General features: G+C 36.5%; 1 protein-coding gene across 1 annotated transcript in view; it reads right to left on the minus strand.

Annotated features, from left to right (window-relative positions):
- LOC131974362 (protein unc-13 homolog B-like) overlaps nt 1-22394 on the minus strand; it is a 297247-nt gene extending 274853 nt beyond the window's left edge. Inside the window, exon 1 of the mRNA XM_059336642.1 lies at nt 22054-22394. Within this exon, the coding sequence (XP_059192625.1) occupies nt 22054-22075 (22 nt within the window). The 5' untranslated portion in view covers nt 22076-22394. The remainder of the gene's footprint in view (nt 1-22053) is intronic.
- Between the last annotated feature and the right edge of the window lie 258 nt (nt 22395-22652).

Raw genomic sequence — 22652 nt, forward strand, 5'->3', positions numbered from 1 at the left:
GAGCTGCTCTCAGAGTTTCTGTCATATTACTCCAAACCACAGCAGACAACGTGGATTACTTGGTTGGTGTTTCCTCGCCTGTTTGCCAGAGAGATCATCACCTTTCCAGTGCATTTTATCACTGAACTGGCATTAAAATACAGATTCAGTACAAATTCAGAAGTGTGACTATCTGTGAGATTGGCATTTCACGGGCGAGATATCCCAGCTGTTGTGTCTCACACTGATATAATACATCACACAACATATTCTGAGCATCAAGTCTGGGCATCACACTGGTCACAAGTTATCAAGCAGCAAACTAAAAGCATGAAATCAGAGGAGAAAGTTCTTTGTTTGCAGTTTGATATAAACTGTTAATGTTCTTGTCTGGCAAATGTTTCACCACTGCAATGGTGTGTTTTTTTTGGTGTCTTATAAGTTAATCATTTGGGCTGGGCACTTGTATGTATGTCGTTTAATTTCTACTGTCATATTTGCACAATTAAAACCTAAGGAGCAGAGAAATTTACTTAATTATCCACAACATGATCCTGCAAATATTTCAATATAAAAAGTTGCAAATGTACTAGATTAAAGTGCCAAATCTACAAGAAAAAAATGTGCAGATTTGAGAAATTTAAAGTGGCAAATCTGCTTGAAAAAAGTTGCAAATTTACGAGACAAAAGTGGGGAAAAAAACAACTTTTTTCTCGTAGATTCACCACTTTAAAGCTCTCGCTTTTTTTTTTACACATTCTGGCTGTTTGTAATATCCTACAATATTCTCTAGGGTTGAAATTTGGAAATATGAAGTAAAGTAAGAGAACCTCAAAATTGTATGTGAGTTACCGGAGTAAATGCACTTTGTTACTTTCCTCCACTGAGCTGTTCAGATCCTATAAAAACATGTAATACATGGAACTTTCTGTCTTTGATCTTTCTTTCTTCCTGACCATGCAGCCTGCGACAGCTACTTCACTGAACAGCTGAGGCCAAACAGACGGTGTTACTGCTGCTGCACTGCTGCATGCAATATTCATTAAAATTAGATTAAAGTGCCAAATCTACAAGAAAAAAATTAGCAGATTTAAGAGATTTAAAGTGGCAAATCTGCTCGAAAAAAGTCGCAGATTTACGAGACAAAAGTGGGGGGAAAAAACAACTTTTTTTCTCGCAGATTCACCACTTTACAGCTGAGGCTCGCACCGGAGCGATGTCAACACAGACAGTGTTACTGCTGCTGCACGCAATATTCATTAAAATAATAGAATATATTGTTTAATTTCTACAGTCATATTTCCACAATTAAAACTTATGGAGCAGAGCAATTCACTTCATTCCCCACAACATGATCCTGCAAATATTTCAATATAAAAGCCTTGTTTAACAGATTATGTACACAGAAACGCAACAGGGCTTTTATTTTGAAACAAACTGTTTAAAAAAAATGTCATGCATGTGAAATATTGAAGCTATAGTGAAAGCTTTAATGTTGCTGGTATGAGGTCTGCTAAATACCTACAAATGGAAGTACTCAAAGGAATGTAGTGGAATAAAACTACAATATGTTCTTTTTAACATGTAGTAGAAGTATAAAATAGCATAAAATTGAAATTCTCAAGTAAAGTAAGAGAACCTCAAAATTGTACTTGAGATACCAGAGTAAATGCAGTTTGTTTCTTTCCTCCACTGAGCTGTTCAGATCCTAAAAAAAATGTACTATTAGATAAAAAGCCAGTGTGGCAGGTTGCAAAACAACACAAAGGTCAGTGTCACATTTCCGTGCGAGCAGAGGTCAGCATCCCTCTGGGCCGCAGGGCGGGCGAGCCCGATCAGAGGCAGTAAAGCAGGCCACATATCGGACACGTGTCCACCGCAGTGATTGTATGAGAGGATGCGTGCTGCTGGTGAGCGAGCGTCGGCTGGTGGGATAATCTCTCCCAGCTAATGCCTTAAGCAGGGCTGAAATCTACCAGACCCTGCATTGTGTACTGCGGGCGAATAACGAGGAGAAAGTGCCTTGTGTGTGTGTGTGTGGGGCGGGGGGAAGCAGAAACAGTTTTTTGACCAGCAAGAGTTTAAGAGCAGCTGATGTTTAAACCGTATGGAGATAAGATAGTGAGGGAAGCCAGAGAGGCTGTTTGAGGGAGAACAACAGGCTGATGTTCACGTGATGAGTCATGGATTGGATTAAACCTGCCGCTGACGAGCTGCACTGTATGAGAATTATTATGTCACACACAGATCTGTAACGTCAGTGCATGCTACAGATGGCCGACCATTGATGTTTAATATTAAAACACAAGTTTTAACCCTTTATCAGGCGAAGAACCGTATTTGGTAACTTCAGTGGATATCCAAAATGGTAATATTTTGAGAAAAAGGTTGCAAATTTACTAGATTAAAGTGGCAAATCTACAAGAAAAAAAATAGTAGATTTAAGAGATTTAAAGTGGCAAATCTGTGCGAAAAATGTCACAGATTTATGAGAAAAAAGTGGGGGAAAAAGCTACTTTTTTCTCGCAGATTCACCACTTTGAATCTCATAAATCTGTGCGTTTTTTTTCTCGTAGATTTGCCACTTTAATCTCGTAAACTTTTTTCTCAAAATATTACCCCCCTCTACACATTCCACATTTCACACTCCACATTCTGGCAGTATGTAATATCCTCCAATATTCTCTAGGGTTGAAATTTGGAATATGCAAGTATTTCAATGAGTGCCCTATTAAGAGTGAAGCGATTGCGGCTGAATTTAAGGTTGTTTCTATTCACAAACACTGAGCGGTGGCATTGCATAATGGGACTTTTTCCCAACTAATGATTTGAGGGTTTATTGATTAAATGAGCAATATTATGACAAGATTTTAATTTCAGATATTAGTCAAACAAGAGATTTAGGCTCCGTGACCAACAATCAGCTCAGTACTCATGCATGGACAAAGCTTAAACACACACACACACACACACACAGGAACACTACCAGTCAGTCTCACACGTACAGGTGTTCAGAGAGGAAGTCACTTGTAAATTGTTCTAAAAGAAACTTTTGTGATACTACAACTCGTTTTATTTGCCTCATTTCTATCAATTATGACAACACTGTATAGTCACCTAGCCACCGTGAAATGTGAAGAAAGTTGGTCAATTTATAAGGTGTCCCTTGACCTCTGATCTCAAGATATTTTAATAAAAATGGGCTCTATGTACCCACGAGTCTCCTGTTTACAGACCAGCCCGCTTTAAGCCGAAACCATGTAGTTTTAGGTGAAAACCATGCAGTTAAATGTGCTATTTTCGTTTGTTATATTTGAATATTTATGCATACTGGGTAGGGTTGTCAAAAGTATCCATACTCAAAAAAGTATCGATACCTAGCCAAGGAATGAACACTTAAGTTTATTTTTTTTATTTTTTTTTTATCAAGCTTGCCTAATATCGTGCACAGAATACAACCTCAAAATATTGTTCCAATTGTTATTGTTTATTGTATTTATTTATTTTCTGCACTACCTCAGACCTGAAGCTTGTTATCATAGTTGCAGTTTCTTTTTGCACAACTGTTTTTTATTATAAATATTTAACCTGGGTTTCTGTTAAATTTACATGTTGCATTTTTCTTGTTAATAAAAATATTTCTGTTAAATTTTGGGGTCTTTGTTTTTATCCTTGTGGTCTCAAAAATGGTATCGAGTATCAAATATTTTGGTATCGTGACTAATACTGGGGTCACTAAACAGTCTGTGAGCTGCATAAATCGGGTATCACTGGAAAGCTGAGACTCTTGTGGATTCAGTGAACCCAATTTTATTCATGTGTGATGATGTTTGTCCCCATAGAAGCCATCTCATTGTAGTGAGAGGAGTTTTTTTTTTTTTTTAGCTTGAGCTCAGTGTATTAAATGAGCTGCTGTGACCTCTAGAATAATCTCAGCCTCATGAAACTTGACAACCACAAACTAGAGACCGAGACCATTCAGAGGATCAATGGCTTTTCTATGTTTATTGACAATAAGGGGTTTTCTCAGCAGTTTACACAACACAAGTGCTCGCCATCTAATCACCGAAAAATGCAATTTTTGCACAAATCTCCAAAATGTCAAAAGTTTTTTAAACTAAATGGATTTTTATATGGTGTTCATGAACGTCTTGGTGTCTTAATGTGGTTCGTTAATATTTAACAATTATAGAATTTGAAGAAAATGGTATTGGAGAATCAATATATTTTCTCTTGCATTGAAGTTATTGGACCCCCGATGGTACAAAATCCAAAGATTACATCAACTGAAAATGAAAGTTTTCAGTCCACGTCCAAATGCTACACAAGGCTAACAGCCTGTCATCTCAGCTTGACTTTGAAGACATAATCACAGTCGACTAATAATATTAGAAAGCCATAATGATTACATGTCATTTCCACTGTGACATTCTTCTCTTCATTAGATTGAAGCTCTGACTGCGACCACTTTAATGGCTGCTCTGGTGGCTCTGGTCTGATCCCTTTGAAGAGACGTGTCAAAGTGCAGCTTTGAAGCTCAAGGGTGGAAATAACCTCTCAGTGGTGAATTAAAGATGTTTTTTGAGCCTCTGAAGCCTCACAGAGAGGTGAATCTGCAGCTTGTTCAGTGGGGGACCAAACCAGACCACATACAGTGAGAGCCCTGGGAGGGGCCCAAGACATTTAATGTCTCCATGTTTCAACATTTGACGTATTCAAAACCTTTGTGAAATGACTACTGAACAAGGTAACAACGGCATGTTTTTCTCTCTTTCACCAAGTCATAAATGATGCTCTGATGGGATTTTTTAAATTAGTTTTGCAGATATTTGGTTGCGTAGAATAGATGTTTTGACCTGACGATGGCTTGAGGGACTGATCAAAGTTATTGCAGTTCATCTTGAGGGGAGCAAAAGTTTCAAGGTAATCCGTCATATAGTCATTTTGCTCAAAAAGCCACAATTGTTCATCTCATGGAATCATTAGGATTCATCATCTGGGGAACATGAATGTCTCTTGGCATGATTTCTGTGCCGGTCCTTCCAGTTTTCCCATGCTACTAGCTTAGTAAAAATATACTTTCCTGTACCCTTTATCTAACACTGTCGTAGAAAATGTAACTAAGGTTTTAATGTCCTGTACTTTCCTGTTATGACAATCATTTGATATGCGAGTACACTTGGGAGATTATGTTCCTATTCTAATGTTATCGTATCAACCAGAGCATCCGCTTAGGATACGCTATGCTGATTTTCGTCCAAGAAGTTTTCCTTTCCCATGATCTGATATTTCACCTGTGTACCTAGGTTACATTTCAATGTAGATTCATCTATGGATTTATCCTACAACACCTGGCATGCACAAGCGCAACTGTCATGGCAATTTTCAGACTGAAATAGTCGTCCTTCTCACGTCCAGTGCCCAAGTTTTGCAGAGTAAGTAGCAAAATGTACCTATTGGCTGGTTGATTTTGATTGTTGGCGCATGTTGGAAAAAGTGATGATTGCACATGAGAGTGCAATTAACCAATAAAACTTGGACTATCTCCACAGCAGGAGACATTGGAGAAAGAAAGCCGCTCGTTTCTCCAGTTTGGGTTAATTCACGTTCTGCCCGAAACCCACCAATGACTAAGTAAGAGGCCAAATACAACCCATTGGTTCTTACCTGCACCTTACTTTGTGCCGAGTTCTTACTTGCAAAAGTAATGCTACCTATACATCAGAAGACTTTGAAAAGATTTGGAAAAGACTCCTGGAAAACTATCAGCTCACATCTAAAGACAAGTGTTTAGAGTTTTTAGTCTCACACTGAGATTTTAGACAGACTGTCAATCTTGCAGGGAAACTATTTACAAAACTACAACTAGATTCTTTTAGCATTTCTTTCCTATGATGCAATTTTTCCCCCCAAAATAGTGCACACATCATTACACATACATGCAGAACCACATCTCTAGGTTTAGGGCAAAAAAAGTTCTTGGTTTTGTGTTAAAAAAGACAGTTTGAAAAGTATATATATGCATGAATATTCTGGAAGTGAAGTAGTTATGAGGACGACGGGACTGCTGGAAGTGACATAGTTACATAAAACTTGACGAACAGATGTTAAGTGATATTTGAATCACATCATTGACTTTTGTTTGCACATTGCATCTGTGGGGTCGTTTTTGAGGGGAGGACAGTCTCGGTTCGCTTCACCCACTGAATTGTTTTTGACGTTTAACAACAAAACCAGGTCACGTGGAGCGCTGCTATCAACTTCACTCCAAAGTACAGACTTGAAACTTTCTCCCAGTTTTGTTTGACATTCCTAGGTCATGTAAAACCAAAGATATGATAGTTTTAATTTGATAGTACAGAAATATTTGAGCATTGGTGTAGCTCTCTGTGTAATTTTGCACAAAGTTTGTTTTTGAGTTGCAGCTAACAAGGGAAAAAAAATGTTTTTATGGGACTTTTTTGTATATAGTTTTATTATATTTACATTTTACCTTTTTATATGTTCATATTTGCATCCTATGTTTACTTTTTCAAGTTCCAAAACAGTTCATTGAGCATATTTGTGGTTTTTATTGTAGTAAATAGTATAAGTTCTCAACTCAGATTCATGATTTTTGGGCTCAATATGTTGATAAAGTAGGTTAAAGTGAGAAAATAATTGTCAGATCATATAGGCTAAGAAAAATGGATACCAAATATGGGTATAGTAAACATTTTTTTATGTGGTACATGAAGGGCAAAATCAAAAGTATTCAAAAACGGCCAAAATCGACTCAGACCCCAGAGGGTTAAATGAGCAGTGGGAGAGGGATATGAAATATTCTGTTCATAGTAGAAGCTGAAAAAGATTCTGTAGATGGGTTCATTAAAGTGGGAAGTGGTGGCAAACCAACTGTTGATGTTTTGAGCAAGTCCCTGAATCCCGAGCAGCTGTTCTGATGTTGACCCTTAATCTCTTTATCTCCACGTACAGCGCGTGTGTGAGCAGAAAACTAAAAAAAAAAAAACTCCTGTAGGTCTTCATAAAGTAAAACATTACTTATTAAGCAGCCTATTAATCCTGAGCTCGTCACTCATTCATAGCTCTCTGATCCACTAACACTGAAGGAAAAAACGAGCTGAAAAGGAGGCCAGCAGATCTGACACACTCAGCAGGCAGACAGCCGTGGATTTGAGGCAGTGTCATTACAAGAGGCCAGACGGTGGATCTATTTTTAGCTCCGGTCCTTCGACTGGCGGTGGGTTTGAGTGCGTGGAGGTTGGTAACCTGGTGGCCATGTCATTAACACCCTCTCACTTCCATTAAACGACAGCCCCTGCAGACCTCGCCGAGCCCACCGCATAAATACAACTACTGGGGATCTGTCTGGTGTCCGACCGTACCTGTGTGTGTGTGTGTGTGTGTGTGTGTGTGTGTGTGTGTGTGTGTGTGTGTGTGTGTGTGCGTGTGTGTGTGTGTTTTAGCATCTTACTGTACGGGTACATCTCAAAAAATGTGAATATCGTGAAAAAGTTCAATATTTTTTTCAATTATTTCAGAAAGTGAAACTCGTATACACTGTAATAAACTATTCTGTAGTCATTTAATTTGACTGAATATATTTGATAAAATGTATTAAATATGAATGCATCCTTGATTTTGAGGCAGTTGTTTAAGTAACTTTAATATAAAAATGTTTGAGATAGAATCTACTTATTTTGATCACATTGAATATAATCTTTATGTGTATGTAATTCTAAATCAAGAGAATTTTGAATGAATCCAACACAATAGAATTAGTCCGCTTTTAATTGACAGGCACTTCCTGTTATGTTGTTATTAACTGAACTTGTAACGTAGTTAGATTTCATTAATAATATTGCGTGCAATCTGTTGCCTCAATTTTATTGAGTAGCTATTGTTTATCTTTTTTTTCAGTGTATTATATAGATTCATTACACTGCCTGTTTTTCTTGTAATTTTGATGATTCTGGCTTAGAGAGAATGAAAACCTAAATCAGTATCTCAGAAAATTAGAATATTGTGAAGAAGTTCAATATGTGAGTCCTGAGTCAGTGTTGATTTGGGGCCATGTCCTCTGCTGGTGTTGGTTCTGTCCTCATACAAAGTTGGGTAAAATGGCATTTGTTTACTCTGCACCTTATGCTGGAATATGCTGCAGAAAGACTGGAAACTAGCTGACTTACTTTCTTTGAGCAATTTTAAATCCAAACAGAGAGTTATTGAGGCCAATTCCACAATATGCACTTGTTTAAGGTCTGTCTTATGTAAATATGTAACTGTATTTTATGTTTGCTGCCTCTTGGCCAGGGCTTCCTTAAAGGAACACTCCACCGTTTTTTCATATTAAAACATGTTATTCGGTCAAGTAAGACGAGTTGATACAGACCTCTTGCGTCTCAATGCGTGCACTCAATCGCCCTTTCGAAGCGCAGTAATATCATCACTCCTGAAAAATCTTCTCCCCTCAGGAGTGATGATATTACTGCGCCGAGTCGAAGTGCTCCCAAGTGCTATTCCGCCATACATTATAGTTATCCTTTTTATCCGCTTCGAAAAGCGCCACGTTTTATTTTGTGTCGCCATACTTGGTCGTTTAACTACTTGTGTAGCTGTATTTAAATAGGGAAAACGTGGAGGAGTTTGGTCGCTTCTAACTGTCCATCTGTTTGGATCCTAATGAATGAACTGGGCTAAGCTAAGTGCTAGCCAAGTGGCGCCGCGCGCCAGGGCGATTGAGTGCACGCATTGAGACGCAAGAGGTCTGTATCAACTCGTCTTACTTGACCGAATAACATGTTTTAATATGAAAAAACGGTGGAGTGTTCCTTTAAAGAAAAAGAGGTTCTTAATCTCAATGGGATATTTCCTTATAAATAAAGGTTAAATAAATAAAAAAATAAAAAGGAGAATGTAAGGTGATAAACACTGCAAATAGCAACCAGGCTCTTACTTTCCTCCATGTCATCTCTGTGTCTCGGGGTGTTTATAATAATATACAGCAGCATGTATATCTCTCATCACTCTGCATAATCACAGATTAACAGAGATCTCTCCCCGCTGTGTCTCTGCTTCACTGCAATAATGAGCCAATTAGTGACATCTCAGGAGTGATCGGCTGGGGGGGGGTCCAGGGATCGAGCCTCATTGATGATGACACGACCACACACACACACACACACACACACACACACACACACACACACACACACACGGGGTGGGTAACATAGTGATGGTACTCTAAATGTAATGAAAGCATACCATAAATGTCACTGTTGTTTCAGAGTTAGTCGACCCACTGTGAAGAAGGTAAAGATAATGACTTGGGGAAGGTGTGTGTGTGTGTGTGTGTGTGTGTGTGTGTGTGTGTGTGTGTGTTCTTGTACTTCCTACATAGTGAGGACCGGAAACATGTTTTTAACCAACAGAGTGAGGACCTTTTTGCGAAGTGAGGACATTTTGGCCTTTGCTCACTTCTTTAACCCATTTAGGCCTACAACGCCTGAAAAAAAATGCCTGTAAAACCTCTGGGCGATTTTAAAATAAGCCCCTAAAACCTGAAGTTTTTCTGTAAATTCAACAGAAGTGTCAACTCTTCCTACTAAATAATAGATTTTTCAGCCTCTGTAGCAGATAGAAATTACATTCAAAAAGTATTTGAGAGCTTATAGCTGTTATATCTGAGCTCCTCCGCTATAGTCGTCTTCCGCCATGATTTCAGTTCTGGAAAAGTCCCATGATGCATTGCGACACTCCCACATGTATTCTGATGCATTTCATTGGCCAAGAGACCGAAAATAGGTGGAAAAAACTACAAACACTACAAAACGACGTATCCGCTTTCCCAGCTTTAATGGTAGTTTTAATGAGTTTTTATTTTTTGGAAAATGCTTGGTTTTACTTTAGTTTTTATTAGTTTTAGTTTTTTTTTAATATGGGGTATTTGTTGGGTGCGAGATTCAAAAAAGTCACAATAAATGTTTCCTTTATTTCCTTTGTCTGATCCATCTCAGCCCCAATAAGTTTATTAAATCATAAAACCAGATAGATGAAATAGATTTCATATCAACCAAAAAGGTTTACGTATGAAAAAAGTTGACAAAGACGAAAACAAAGGACATTTTCACTATAATTTTAGTTAGTTTTAGTTAGTTTTGTAACCACAAAATACAGTTTCAGTTAGTTGTGTTTTTTTTTTTTTTTTAAACTCTCGTTTTTATTTTTATTTCAGTTAACGAAAATGTTTTTTCAATTCTAGTTTTCGTTATTTCATTATTTTCGTTAACTATAATAACCTTGGTACCCATAGAACATTTTCATTCAAATATGTTGACGTCAGGGGTCGAGGGAGCTCTTTGAAAAAGGCCTTGACAGTTCAAAAACAGGAATTAAACCGTATTCTAACGTTCTCTAAACATAAACTCTGCAGCAAAGTGACAACGATGATTTCTGCTCTTCCAAACATGAAATGGAAGTGTAACAAGCTGTACAGAACAGACCCAGACTCTAACCAAACCCATGTCCTCATTCTTACTTGTAAAACTGAAAGACACCGTCTGAAAGGTAAATTGCTTTTTCCAGACACACACACACACACACACACACACACACACACACACACACACACCTGCTTCAGTGGAGCCGCAGAGAATAAGGAAAGTCCCAGGAGTGAATGAGTGTAACTGTGGTAATAAAAGCTGGATGCAGCAGTAAAAGAGGAAGCAGTCAGCTACAATTAACACACACTGGAGACACACTCATGTGTTGCTGTCAAGCTCCATGAACATGTTACAGAATACATAGTACATAGATATTGGCAGAAAAAATGTTTGCATTTATATGTATTTTTCTTTATGCGGGTTTAATTGTTTCAATGTAAAATATAAAATATATCTATTTTTCTAGTTATTGTATTGTGAAAATATTTATTTATTATTTACAGGAAAAAATGAATTGTGATTGATTCATATGCTATTAAAAAAGCCCCCTAAAAAAATAATTTAAAATGATTATTTTTTTAAACTAAATTTATATTAATTGATTTAATAAATATGTTCAAAATTGAACTCTTATGAGCTATTTTTGTTCTTATCATTATATTTGTCCAAACAAATGTGTCTAGTTGTACCAACTATTAAAATTGAAGACAATAAATTGTAGAAAACAATGGTGGTCTAATAGATTTCTCCATGACTGTACATGCAACCGCTCATATTAAGTTCAATCTTCATTTCAGGACAAAAACGGGAGTAAATTCTGTTTTGTAATGTGAGATAAACTCCTGCTGTGGGTTCATAAAGGTAATGCATTTTGTAGGCCAGCACAGGTAAAGGCTGTAGGTGAGGACAGACGAGGTCAGTGAACACACCACCGCTCTGTGCTGGAATGACAACGAACACAAGTAAAGTTATAGAGCTATTTTTGTTGTTATCATTATATTTCTCCAAACAATTGTATGTTTTGTAGTACCAGGCATTAAACCTCTCAAGTCCAGGATATTTTGGTTCAAATTTGTCAACTTCTTATGCATTCATTTCTGTCTCTGTTCAGCATCTTTCAGTCTGTCCTTACATCACATGCATGGCTCCTTTTTCTCCACACAAACTTGGCTATCAGTCAGATTTTTCATTTTATTTTAATTAACAAAGTATAAAGCTGCCAGGACCCGAAAATACAAACAAAAAACACAGGTGTCTATGGGAATGTACCTATTTTTGTTTTTGTTTTACCATTTATACAAAAAAACCTGAAAAAATAATAAAACTACAAAACAGTCTATTTGCATGTAAATTAAAAATAGTAATAGTTTTTAATTGTAGAAAGAAAATTCACAATTTAAAAATGGTCTAGAAACATAAATGGCACACTGTGAAAGCTCCTATGATTGAACTTTAACTGGCTTTCTCAGCTTGTCTACATATCATATATAAATAAAGTTATTACCGTAAATAAAACATGTGTATTTTCAATAAATAGATGGACTCCAGAGGGTTAAAATGAACAAGAAATTGAAGAAAACAAGGATGGTCTAATATTTTTTTCCATGACTGTATATGTATGGAAACATGCTGTTCTCCTGCTCTCTTTATTCCCTGTTTTTTATATATATATATATAAATAATAATAAAAAATATATATATAATAAATATATATTTAATAATATATATATAAAATATATATATATATATATATATATATTTAATAATAAAATATATATATATATATATAAATAAAATAAAAAAATAAAAAATATATATTTTTTCCCAATCCTCTGTCTTATCTTGAAAATGTCAATAAAAACAAGTGACATAATAAAATAAAATAAATAAATAAATAATTGAATTGTGTCCCATTTCTCTTTAACGATCATGATTTGAACCCAGGAGAGGATTTCTGGTCAGGAAAGTGGCCAGCAGCTACAGATTAGGAGTAAGGAGCGGCAGTCTGATACCAGGAAGTAGCATTATCATGAAAAGGAGTGCAACGAGGAGGAGGAAGTGAAGTCTCTGTCCCACGTGAGTCCCGGCCCGACACACAGACACACAAGCGTAAACACACACAGCAGCAGATGGCCCGGGGATTACTCCCCCTCTATCCCCTCCTCCTCTCTCTCTCTCTCTCTCTCTCTCTCTCTGCTGAAGCTTTACTTGTGTTCGTTGTCATTCCAGCACAGAGCGGCGGTGTGTTCACTGACCTCGTCTGTCCTCACCTACAGCCTTTACCTGCGCTGGCCTACAAAATGCATTACCTTTATGAACCCACAGCAGGAGTTTATCTCGCATTACAAAACAGAATTTACTCCCGTTTTTGTCCTGAAATGAAGATTGAACTTAATATGAGTGGTTGCATGTACAGTCATGGAGAAATCTATTAGATCACCATTGTTTTCTACAATTAATTGTTCATTTTAATGCCTGGTACAACTAAAGGTACATTTGTTTGGACAAATATAAAGATTATAATAATAATAGCACATAAGAGTTTAATTTAAGAGCTGATTTCTAGACATTTAACATGGTTTTCTTGACAATGACTTTGATTACTTTTGATGACTGTAGATGTAAAAATGACTAAAAAGACACAAAATGACAAAAAAAAAATAGATGCAATAATGACTAAAAAGACACAAACTACAATTAATTGTTCATTTTAATGCCTGGTACAACTAAAGGTACATTTGTTTGGACAAATATAATGATAAAAACAAAAATATAGCACATAAGAATTTAATTAAACAGCTGATATCTAGACATTTTTGATAAAAACCAAAATCATTATCAATAAAATCATGGAAAATGTCTAGATATCAGCTCTTAAATTAAACTATTATCAGCTATTTTTGTTGTTATCATTATATTTGTTCAAACAAATGCACCTTTAGTTGTACCAGGCATTAAAATTAACAAGAACCTGAAGAAAACAAGGGTGGTTTAATACTTATTTTTGGTAATTTTGTGTCTTTTTAGTCATTTTTACATCTATTTTTGGTAATTTTGTGTCTTTTTTAGTCATTTTTGCATCTTTTTTCGGTCATTTAGTGTCTTTTTAGTCATTTTTGCATCTATTTTTATTAATTTTGTGTCTTTTCAGTAATTTTTTCATCTATTTTTGGTCATTTTGTGTCTTTTTAGTCATTTTACAACTATTTTTATTAATTTTGTGTCTTTTTTAGTCAAAACAAATGTACTGATATCTAGACATTTTACATGGTTTTCTTGTTAATAACCAAAATCGTTATCAATAAAACCATAGAAAATGTCTAGATATCATCTCTTAAATTAAACTCTTATCAACTATTTTTGTTGTTATCATTATATTTGTCCAAACAAATGTACCTTTACTTGTACCTGACATTAAAATGAACAAAACAATTGAAGAAAACAAGTGTGGTCTAAAAAGAATTCCAAGACTGTATTTTCCGCCGATTATTGCAGCATAATTTCTTCTAATGCTATGTCTTCGCGACAGCCTGACTCAACACGCTGCAAATTATTCAATAGCATTACTGTATGCATTTATTCCACTGCTAATTGCCGTCTAGAAATAGCCGAGTGTGGGACTGACTGAGCTGTCAGGAGACTGTGTCCTCCCATCCTCGTTCCTTTCACTCTGCTCAGAAGGACTGCCAGACACCATGAGGGCCCTCCACTCAACAAGGAAGGAGGAAGGAGGAAAATGGCCACGGAAAAAAAAAAAAAAAAAAGTATAGTGGCTCTCAAGAAACTAGGATGCCACTCTTCTGGTTTGACTGCATTTCCACTGAATGAGATGGTGAGTGTTGGTTCCTTTAATCAGGGACAGTAGTGGATCTGCCATGCCAGGTTAATAACAGAAACTCTCTGGTGAAAGAGATTCAGGAGGATGACGAGGATACAAATCTAAAATTTAAATAAACTTCATATCATATATATATATATATATATATATATATATATATACTGTCGCAAAGACATAGCATGAGAAGAAATTATGCTGCAATAATTGGAAGAAAATACAGTTTTAGACCACACTTGTTTTCTTCAATTTTTTGGTTCATTTTAATGCCTGGTACAACTAAAATATCATTTGTTTGGACAAATATAATGATAACAACAAAAATAGCTGATAAGAGTTTAATTTAAGAGCTGATATCTAGAAGTTTTTGATAAAAAACCTAAATCGTTATCAAGAAAATGATGTAAAATGTCTAGAGATCAGCTCTTAAATTAAACTCTTATGAACTGTTTTTGTTGTTATCATTACATTTGTCCAAATATATATATATATATATATATATATATATATATACACACACACACACTGCAAAGTATTTGTTTCTTACCAAGATTTTTAAACATTTCGATAATTTATGTTGTTTTAAGAGTTAATTTCTTATTTTATGTGTTCATTATGCTTATTTCTAGATTTAATAATCTTAATTCAAATTTATTATTCATAGAAATTATCTGTCCATGCAGAAAGATAATTTCCCTGGGATTTTGTGTTTTTATTACCCCCTTTTTTGCAGGGTATATATATATATAATGTGCAAAATATATCTTTAAATAAATAAGAAATTAACTCTTAAAACAGGATAAATTATCTAACACTTCTAAATCTTTAGTTTTTTTTTTTTTTATCTTGTTAAGAAACAAATAATCGTCAGGTCACTCTGCTTGGGCCAGTTCATAGCTGCTTGCAGCTTTAATTTATCTTGTTTTAAGAGTTAATTTCTTATTTATTTAAAGATATATTTTGGCCATTTTTGGGCTTTATGGATAGAGACAGGGTGAAGGGGGGAGACATGCGGGAAAGGGCTCTGAGTCGGATTCGAACCCGGGTATGCCACCGGGAACGCCCCGTTACTTTCTTATTTTAAGCGTTCAACATGCTTATTTCTAGATGCAACAATGTTGATTTAAGAAATCTTGTCAAGTGAAATTATCTGTCCATGCAGCAAGATCATTTCCCTCAGATTTAGTGTTTTTATCTTATTTTTAGACACACCTTTTTTGCAGTGTAATTGTCATTTCTGCAGGCGCCCAAAATGACTTTAGCTCACGTCAGATGGACGAAGCTCTCCAGCTGTTGTAGTAATTATTATTACGGGAGCAAAGGAGGAAACCAGGAGGCGTGATTATAGAATAAATAAACATCACTGTCAAACAGGAGACTGCTGTTCATTTCCTATTTCCCAACAATGTGATTTTTTTCAAGCTACACTATAAAAAATAAAATAAATAATATAATAATGTAAAAAAAATACAGTAAAACACTCTCAAATTGCATTAGAAATAGAAATAGAATATACAAAACAATCTGAGTGGGTTCATTCTGCATTAAGAGTACTTTTACTTTTGATACTTTAAGTAGATTTTGATGCGGATACTTTTACTTCAGTAAGTTTTGAACAACTTTTACTTGTAGTGGAGTAATTTCACAGTGTGGTATCAGTACTTTTACTTAAGTAAGAGAGCTGAATAGTATTTTAAAAGCAAGTGAAGGGTTAAGGGTATAGATCATGAAAGTTCAGGAACACTTCACACGGTTATAATGACTTCTCAGTTTGCCATTTAAGTTTGAACAGTCAAAGTTTGAGTTCACACAGTCAGGAAACGTAGCTATGAATCCAGCAATTACACCTCAAACTTTAACTGAAGTAGAAGAGAAACTTAGCAAATATTCTCAGTAATTGGTTGTGTGAAGTGTGACGACTAACACTGTTCTCCTCCACATTGCGAGATATTTAGGATTGAGGGTTTTAGCTCGAGTACACCTCAACATGCGGACAGAAAAAGAGCCGAGAATCAAATCAGCAACAATTACTGAGCTGCCACCTCGACACACTGAGCTACAGCTGCCCGGCCCTCTCTTGTTCCCAGTGTGACGATAAAATGCAGGAAACTCAGAATCATTCATCATTTCTGAAAAGGGAACAAGGCAGTCTGAGGCTGGTAACAGTGTTTTTTAGGACTTAAAGGTGTAATATGTTACTTTTTCTGTCTAAAAACAAAGAGTTGTACATTATCCCGAATGCTTCAAACCAAAGAAATCATTCATTTTGATTAATCACCGTTTCATTTGCTCGCCTGTTGGGGGTCATATCTTCTTTGTGCATGCGTCAGACATTTTTTATCCAGTTTAAAGCCACATTTTATATGGTGGCCGTTTTTACCTTATACTTTAAACCTGTCATTAAAAGTTTGGATCTACAGTTACCAGAGAAAGAAGCTGAGCAAATCATAGCAGCAACTTACAGCTCACAGCAGATCAGAGACGGCCTGTGTGCACCAAACATCATTAGAAAAACACTGATTTTAAATGTAAAACTGCTTTATTCAGGGTTTTTACCAGTTTTAATCCCCAAATCTGCTTGTTATGGAGAGAAAGAGACCTCTGCGGATAATTCTGCTCCCGATAAAAACCTGAACAATGAACACTGAAGGAATCCTAACTGGCAGAAACTGACTATAATAGCGTGAAGACAACAACTTCCATGATCCCACACTACCCTATAACATCACCAAACTCTGTCTTTTGCTATTGTTTAGATTGAAAGACCACTAGCTGCAGGAAAAAAACAAATGTGATGGCAAAGACAAAAAAAAAAAAAAAAAAAAAAAAAATGTATGTTTGCACATGAATGCAAAGTTCATTTTTAACTTGACTTGATGACGCATATGGCAAAGAGAACCTCACAAATTCTATCAGATCATGAGGCAACTTTCTGGTTTGCAGGTTGTTTTAAGCAGTTTGAGGCACATGGTGGATCTACAGTTATCAGAGAAACAAGCTGAGCAAAAAGTGGGAGAGGCTGGCTCTAATCTATTTTATACAGTATGCTCTAATCACAGAAATGCTGGTGAATACAACAACTTCCGACGATATCTCATGATGTCACAAAACCCCATATTTAGCTACTATTTTGATTGAGAGACCTCTACCTGCAGAACAACCACATGAATGGCAAGTATGTATCCAACTTCAGATGTTTACTCAACTTCCCAAATCAAAAACTGACCTGTTTGCAGGTTGTTTTAGGCGGTTTGAACCATATGGTGCACGTGCAGAAGACCCGAAAAACTGCTGCAAAGCTCGACTAGAAGTCAAAAACTTCACAGGAGATCTTTAAGCTACAACTGAAAGATCAAAACTACTGATTGGTCTGGAAAAAACATAAATCCTGGGGTAAAATCAGGTAAAATAGGGGAGGGTTTGAACATAGATGGACTGGTAAATTGGACTGCCTATCCATAGTTTTATAAGTTCAGTAAACACAGATAATACTGAAATCTTCCCTCCTGTTATGTTGCGGGTCAATTTGACCCATTTCAAAGTTTAAAAATCTGGGGGAAAAAATTGTTAAAAGTATTTTTTCATGAAAAGAAAAAAAATGTAATGTAAAATAAAATTTGAAAAAAATGATGTGATGTAAAACCATTGTAATTTATATGTAGGTCCTTCCAATGTACATTAAAAAAAAGTTTTAACATACATTTTTTATGAAAAAAATCTGATCTGAGAGAGGTAAAGAACACCACTACACAAAATATTGATTGAAATTGTCAGTTATGGAGTTATTAATGAGATATATACAATGTTTATTGGTATTTTTATGAATTTATGATACTTTTGGATAATTAAACATTACTGTTCCTGAAAAAACAGGAGCGTTAACAAGGAATATGGTGGAATCGTGACCAAAATGGGGATGTAAACTTATAAAAAAATCAGGGTTTTCCGTATTATTATAAGTGTTTTTTATATACATAAACTACGTTGATAGATCAAAACTACTGATTGGTCTGGAAAAACATCTTTCCTGGGGTAAAATCAGGTAAAATAAGTTTCTTTACAAATGAGCCATCAGGAGCCAGCAGTCATTCCATAAAGTATATTGTTCTCAAGACAAATGAGACAAATCATATTGTTAGAGATGCAGCTAGACTGAAGAACAGTCTGCTGTAAAACACAGATTCACTGATACAGGTGAGCCACACTATCCATCAATCTCTGTGCGAGCTATGAAACAAAATGATGGGTTTTTTTTTTATAATTCCACTTGGCTGAGCCCACTGTGGCCCAGCTGTGGCCCTCCCCCACTCTCCCTCTCCGTCCCTCCAGCCCTCCGACCTCACCCCCATCTCATCACTCTGTAACAGACGAGTTTGGTGGCGTTGGTGGTGGCGTTGGTGGCCCTGTAGGCTCAGGCAGCACTCACACCCGAGATGAGAAACGGTCAGAATTGATCGGTGAGAAACAATACGCCCGAGGCTGAGAGTCAGAGATAGCCGCACAACAGTTTGATGGTGTAAGAATCAATCAGCGCGTCTGTGAAAGAAGAGCAATTTGTAAACTGGAAAGGAGCCAGAATGTTAAACAAACTGGTGGCAGTGTTGTGTGTTAACCTTTCATTAACTGAACTTTATCTGACTGAATACACATGCTTCATTTTCAGGAACAACTTGTTTCTCTAATCCTTTTAGTTTCACACCTGCTCAGAAGAACACGACCATCAGCTGCAGATCAAGTGACCTCAGCAGGCAGCAACGTCTCATTCTCATTAAACTTCTCCTCTACGATAAAAGCAAATGCATGGGTTCCACTAATATGTTTTTGTTCAGGCTGTCATCATTAACGTAGGATTCAGTGGCGGTTCTACAAAGGGGCCTGTAGAACCTGATAATGTAATAAATTCCTGATAATGTAATAAAGTGCATTTCCCAATAATGTGATACACTTTTTACCAATAATGTAATAAAGTGAAGTGTCTTTTTTTTGGGGTAATTTTGTGTCTTTTTTTGGTAATTTTGTGTCTTCTTCTAATAATGTGTCTTTTTTAGTAATTTTGTCTTTTTTGGGTCATTGTGTCTTTTTATAGTAGTTTTGTGTCCTTTTTTTGGTAATTTTGTGTCTTTTTCTAATAATTTTGTGTCTTTTTTTGTAATTTTGTGTCTTTTTTTGGTAATTTTGTGTCTTTTTAAGTAATTTTGTTTTTTCTGTCATTTTGTGTCTTTTTTTTTTAGTAATTTTGTGTCTTTTTGGTCATTTTGATACTGCCTCCAGCGGCCCCCAGGTAATTTGAATTTGAGAACCCTGCTCTAGAGACTCTTTTTCAAAAAAGGGACTAGCGACAAATCTAGCAACTTTTTCTGGTGTTACTGGAGACTTTTGGAGACCCGTTACTCTTCTTAACGAGTACTAGGCGCCGTCCCAAAGCACTCACAGGCGGCCCAGTCCTCCTGCAGCAGTCTCTCCCAGCTGCAGTCAGCTCCAGTCTGCAAATGAACCCAAGGCAGGTACTTTCTGAGCCGCTACTAACTAGTCGACGCTGATTGGATACAGTTGAGGCGGCGACTTCGCACATGCGTGATTCATTTGCAGACTAGACACTGAGGAGTTAACATCCCCTGCTCTGACTGCAGCTGGGAGAGACTGCAGCTGGGAGAGACTGCTGCGGGAGGACGGGGAGTGCTTTAGGATGGCACTACTCGGTAAGAAGAGTAGGAATGAGTCTCCAAAAGTCTCCAATAACACCTGAAAAAGTTGCTTGATTTGTCGCTGGTCCCTTTTTTGAAGCTGGGAGAGACTGCTGCGGGAGGACTAGGCCGCCTGTGAGTGCTTTGGGACGGTGCCTGCTACTCGTTAAGAAGCGTAGGAACGAGTCTCCAAATGAAGGCTCAGAAAACAAGGCTCAGAAAGTACCTACCCGAGGCAGATACTTTCTGAGCCGCTAACCGGTGAAGTTGGGCGGATCCTCTCTCCCAAGCCACACCCATAGTGACTCACTGGAGGGAAAAGTACCTCATAGTTTCTTTGACCCATCTATCAACCCCGACCTCCACCTCCACCTCAACAAACTTTGATTGAAAAGGTAGCTTTGATCTGTCAAAAACAAGTGCAATCCAAAAGAAAATGTGTTTTCTACAGCAGTGTGTTGTGGTCATCTCGTTTGCATTGAAAAAAAAAGAATATACATCAAGGACTTTTCCAACCTTTTTCCAACTTTGATAATTAAAATGTCATTAATAAATGCCTCTGTGGAGCTTTAGAGATTACTGTGAAGCCACAAAATAAAAGTTTTCAATAGGATCCAGCACACATAAAGTCACTAAATGTCATGTATGTAATGTCATGGAACATTCCCAGACGTTTGATTCTGTCGCTTCAGATAAAAGGTCTTCAGCTGGCTGCTTGTAGAAACACTTATCATTTATATGTTAGGAAGAACTCAATAGTTATGATCAATATTCACGATCAATATCACTCTGGCCTTTTCTGTAACATTCAAACGGCTGTCCGATCACTACACAGCCTCTCATGTTTCACCCTGTATCTGTTTCACTGCTAAATGACTCTCTGATGTGATATGGATCCCATTTATTTACCACTTTTCAATGATGTTTTTCTATATGATGCTGCTGATGTAAAAGTCACAAAGACTGACTGACATGATGTGCATTGTTCAAGGAAATATTCTTACACATATACAAAGTGTATGATTCAACTTTTCCCCATGATTTAGTGTTTAAAAAAGTAAATTACAGAGAAAACTCCCACACTTGGACAATTCTAACAACTAAAATAGCTCATAAGGGTTTAATTCAAGAGCTGATATTAGACATTTTCCATGGTTTTCTTGATAATGACCAACATAAATTATCTTTACTAACAAGTAAATGCATTGTTCTAACCCTTTTAACTGCAATCAAATACTCCCTCCACATAGTGTCACTGCCCTATATATGAAAAAAAAAACACACAGATAAAGTATTTTTTTAGTCTTTGGCCCTACAATTTTGATCACAATCTCCTCTGTGCATGTTCTGACACAGTTTATAAAGTAGTTATTTGTTTTATTTCCCATCAGCCACTTGTTAAAATGTAAAAAATAAATAAAAAAGAGGATTTCCATCCTGGAAACTGAATGTAGCACAGCGTGCAGGTCAATAGGCTACAGTGTTAGTGCTAAAAAGGGGTTTAAATCACACATGTTGCTGAGTATCATAAGAAAAAACAGCTGAAAATCATCAAGTTTGTTCAAATGTATGCATCTCTACTAATGCCTTATATACAGGTGCATTTGAAATAAATTAGAATATCATAGAAAAGTTTATTTATGTCAGTAGTTTAATTCAAAAAGAAATGAAACATTCCATGTCTTAATTTATTTAATTTCTTCTAATTATAATGATTAAAGACATAAAATTAGGTGTCTCAAAAAAAAAAGTATGTCCATCTATATTACTCTATACTTGGTTGGGACTGTTTGACTTATACTGGATGCACCTGTATTTATTGTCGTCATCTAGGCTACATGTTAGTGGTGGAATGAGGCGGATATGTTTATCAATAGAGTGTCATTTTACATCACAGGTAAGATTTTATTTAAGTTTTATCCCTATATTTTTTTTAAAAGGGTGTCGAAAAACGCGATTTTGCAGTGAAATCTGTACAAAATCTGCACAGGATTAACTTCCCTTTTCCCATCAAATTATTAAACGCAACCAGCAGGAAAACAGATTCTTTAAATTTCACAAATCTTCTTTTTCAGTCTTATTTTTAAAAGGATGTAGGTGAGTGAGACCTTACCTCTGACACACAGCAGGGACATCGCAGCGGGATTTCGCGCAACAGTTCCTCCAAAGCCGATGAGCCTTGTTCAGTGAGTTTGCAGCCCAGTTGCCTGTTGCACGGCACTCCTTCACACTCATTCAGACCGCTGCTCCTAAATGCCGCTTTCTTTCCGCTTCATCGCACCGTGTCCCCAAAAACTGAACACATGTGATGACAAAGGTGGACAATCCACGGGGTCCTGAGGGTTTAAAGGGATGCCTGTCACTGGCAAACACCGACTAACTACCGGCTGAAATCCGGTAGAGCGGGGCGGCTCTTATGCTGCGTTCAAGGGCTGCAGTGAATGTAGGAATCTGGAAAACTCCGCAAAAGAAATACAAACCCGCGATGGTGTGGTAATAACCCCATTTCCGCCATTAAAAGAAATAGATAATAATCTGTAAGGCATGAGTAACTTCCTCTAAATGCTGATTCATATACATGAAACAGTATTAGAAAAAATAGATACTATTTCAAAAATAATGAGCTCTTAAAATAAGTTTTCAAACTTTCTTAAAAGTGATTTTGAAAATGCAAGTCATTATTTTGAGAGTAATTATTTTGTGATACTAAGT

Source organism: Centropristis striata, chromosome 7 (assembly GCF_030273125.1).
Source record: "Centropristis striata isolate RG_2023a ecotype Rhode Island chromosome 7, C.striata_1.0, whole genome shotgun sequence".
NCBI lineage: Eukaryota > Metazoa > Chordata > Actinopteri > Perciformes > Serranidae > Centropristis > Centropristis striata.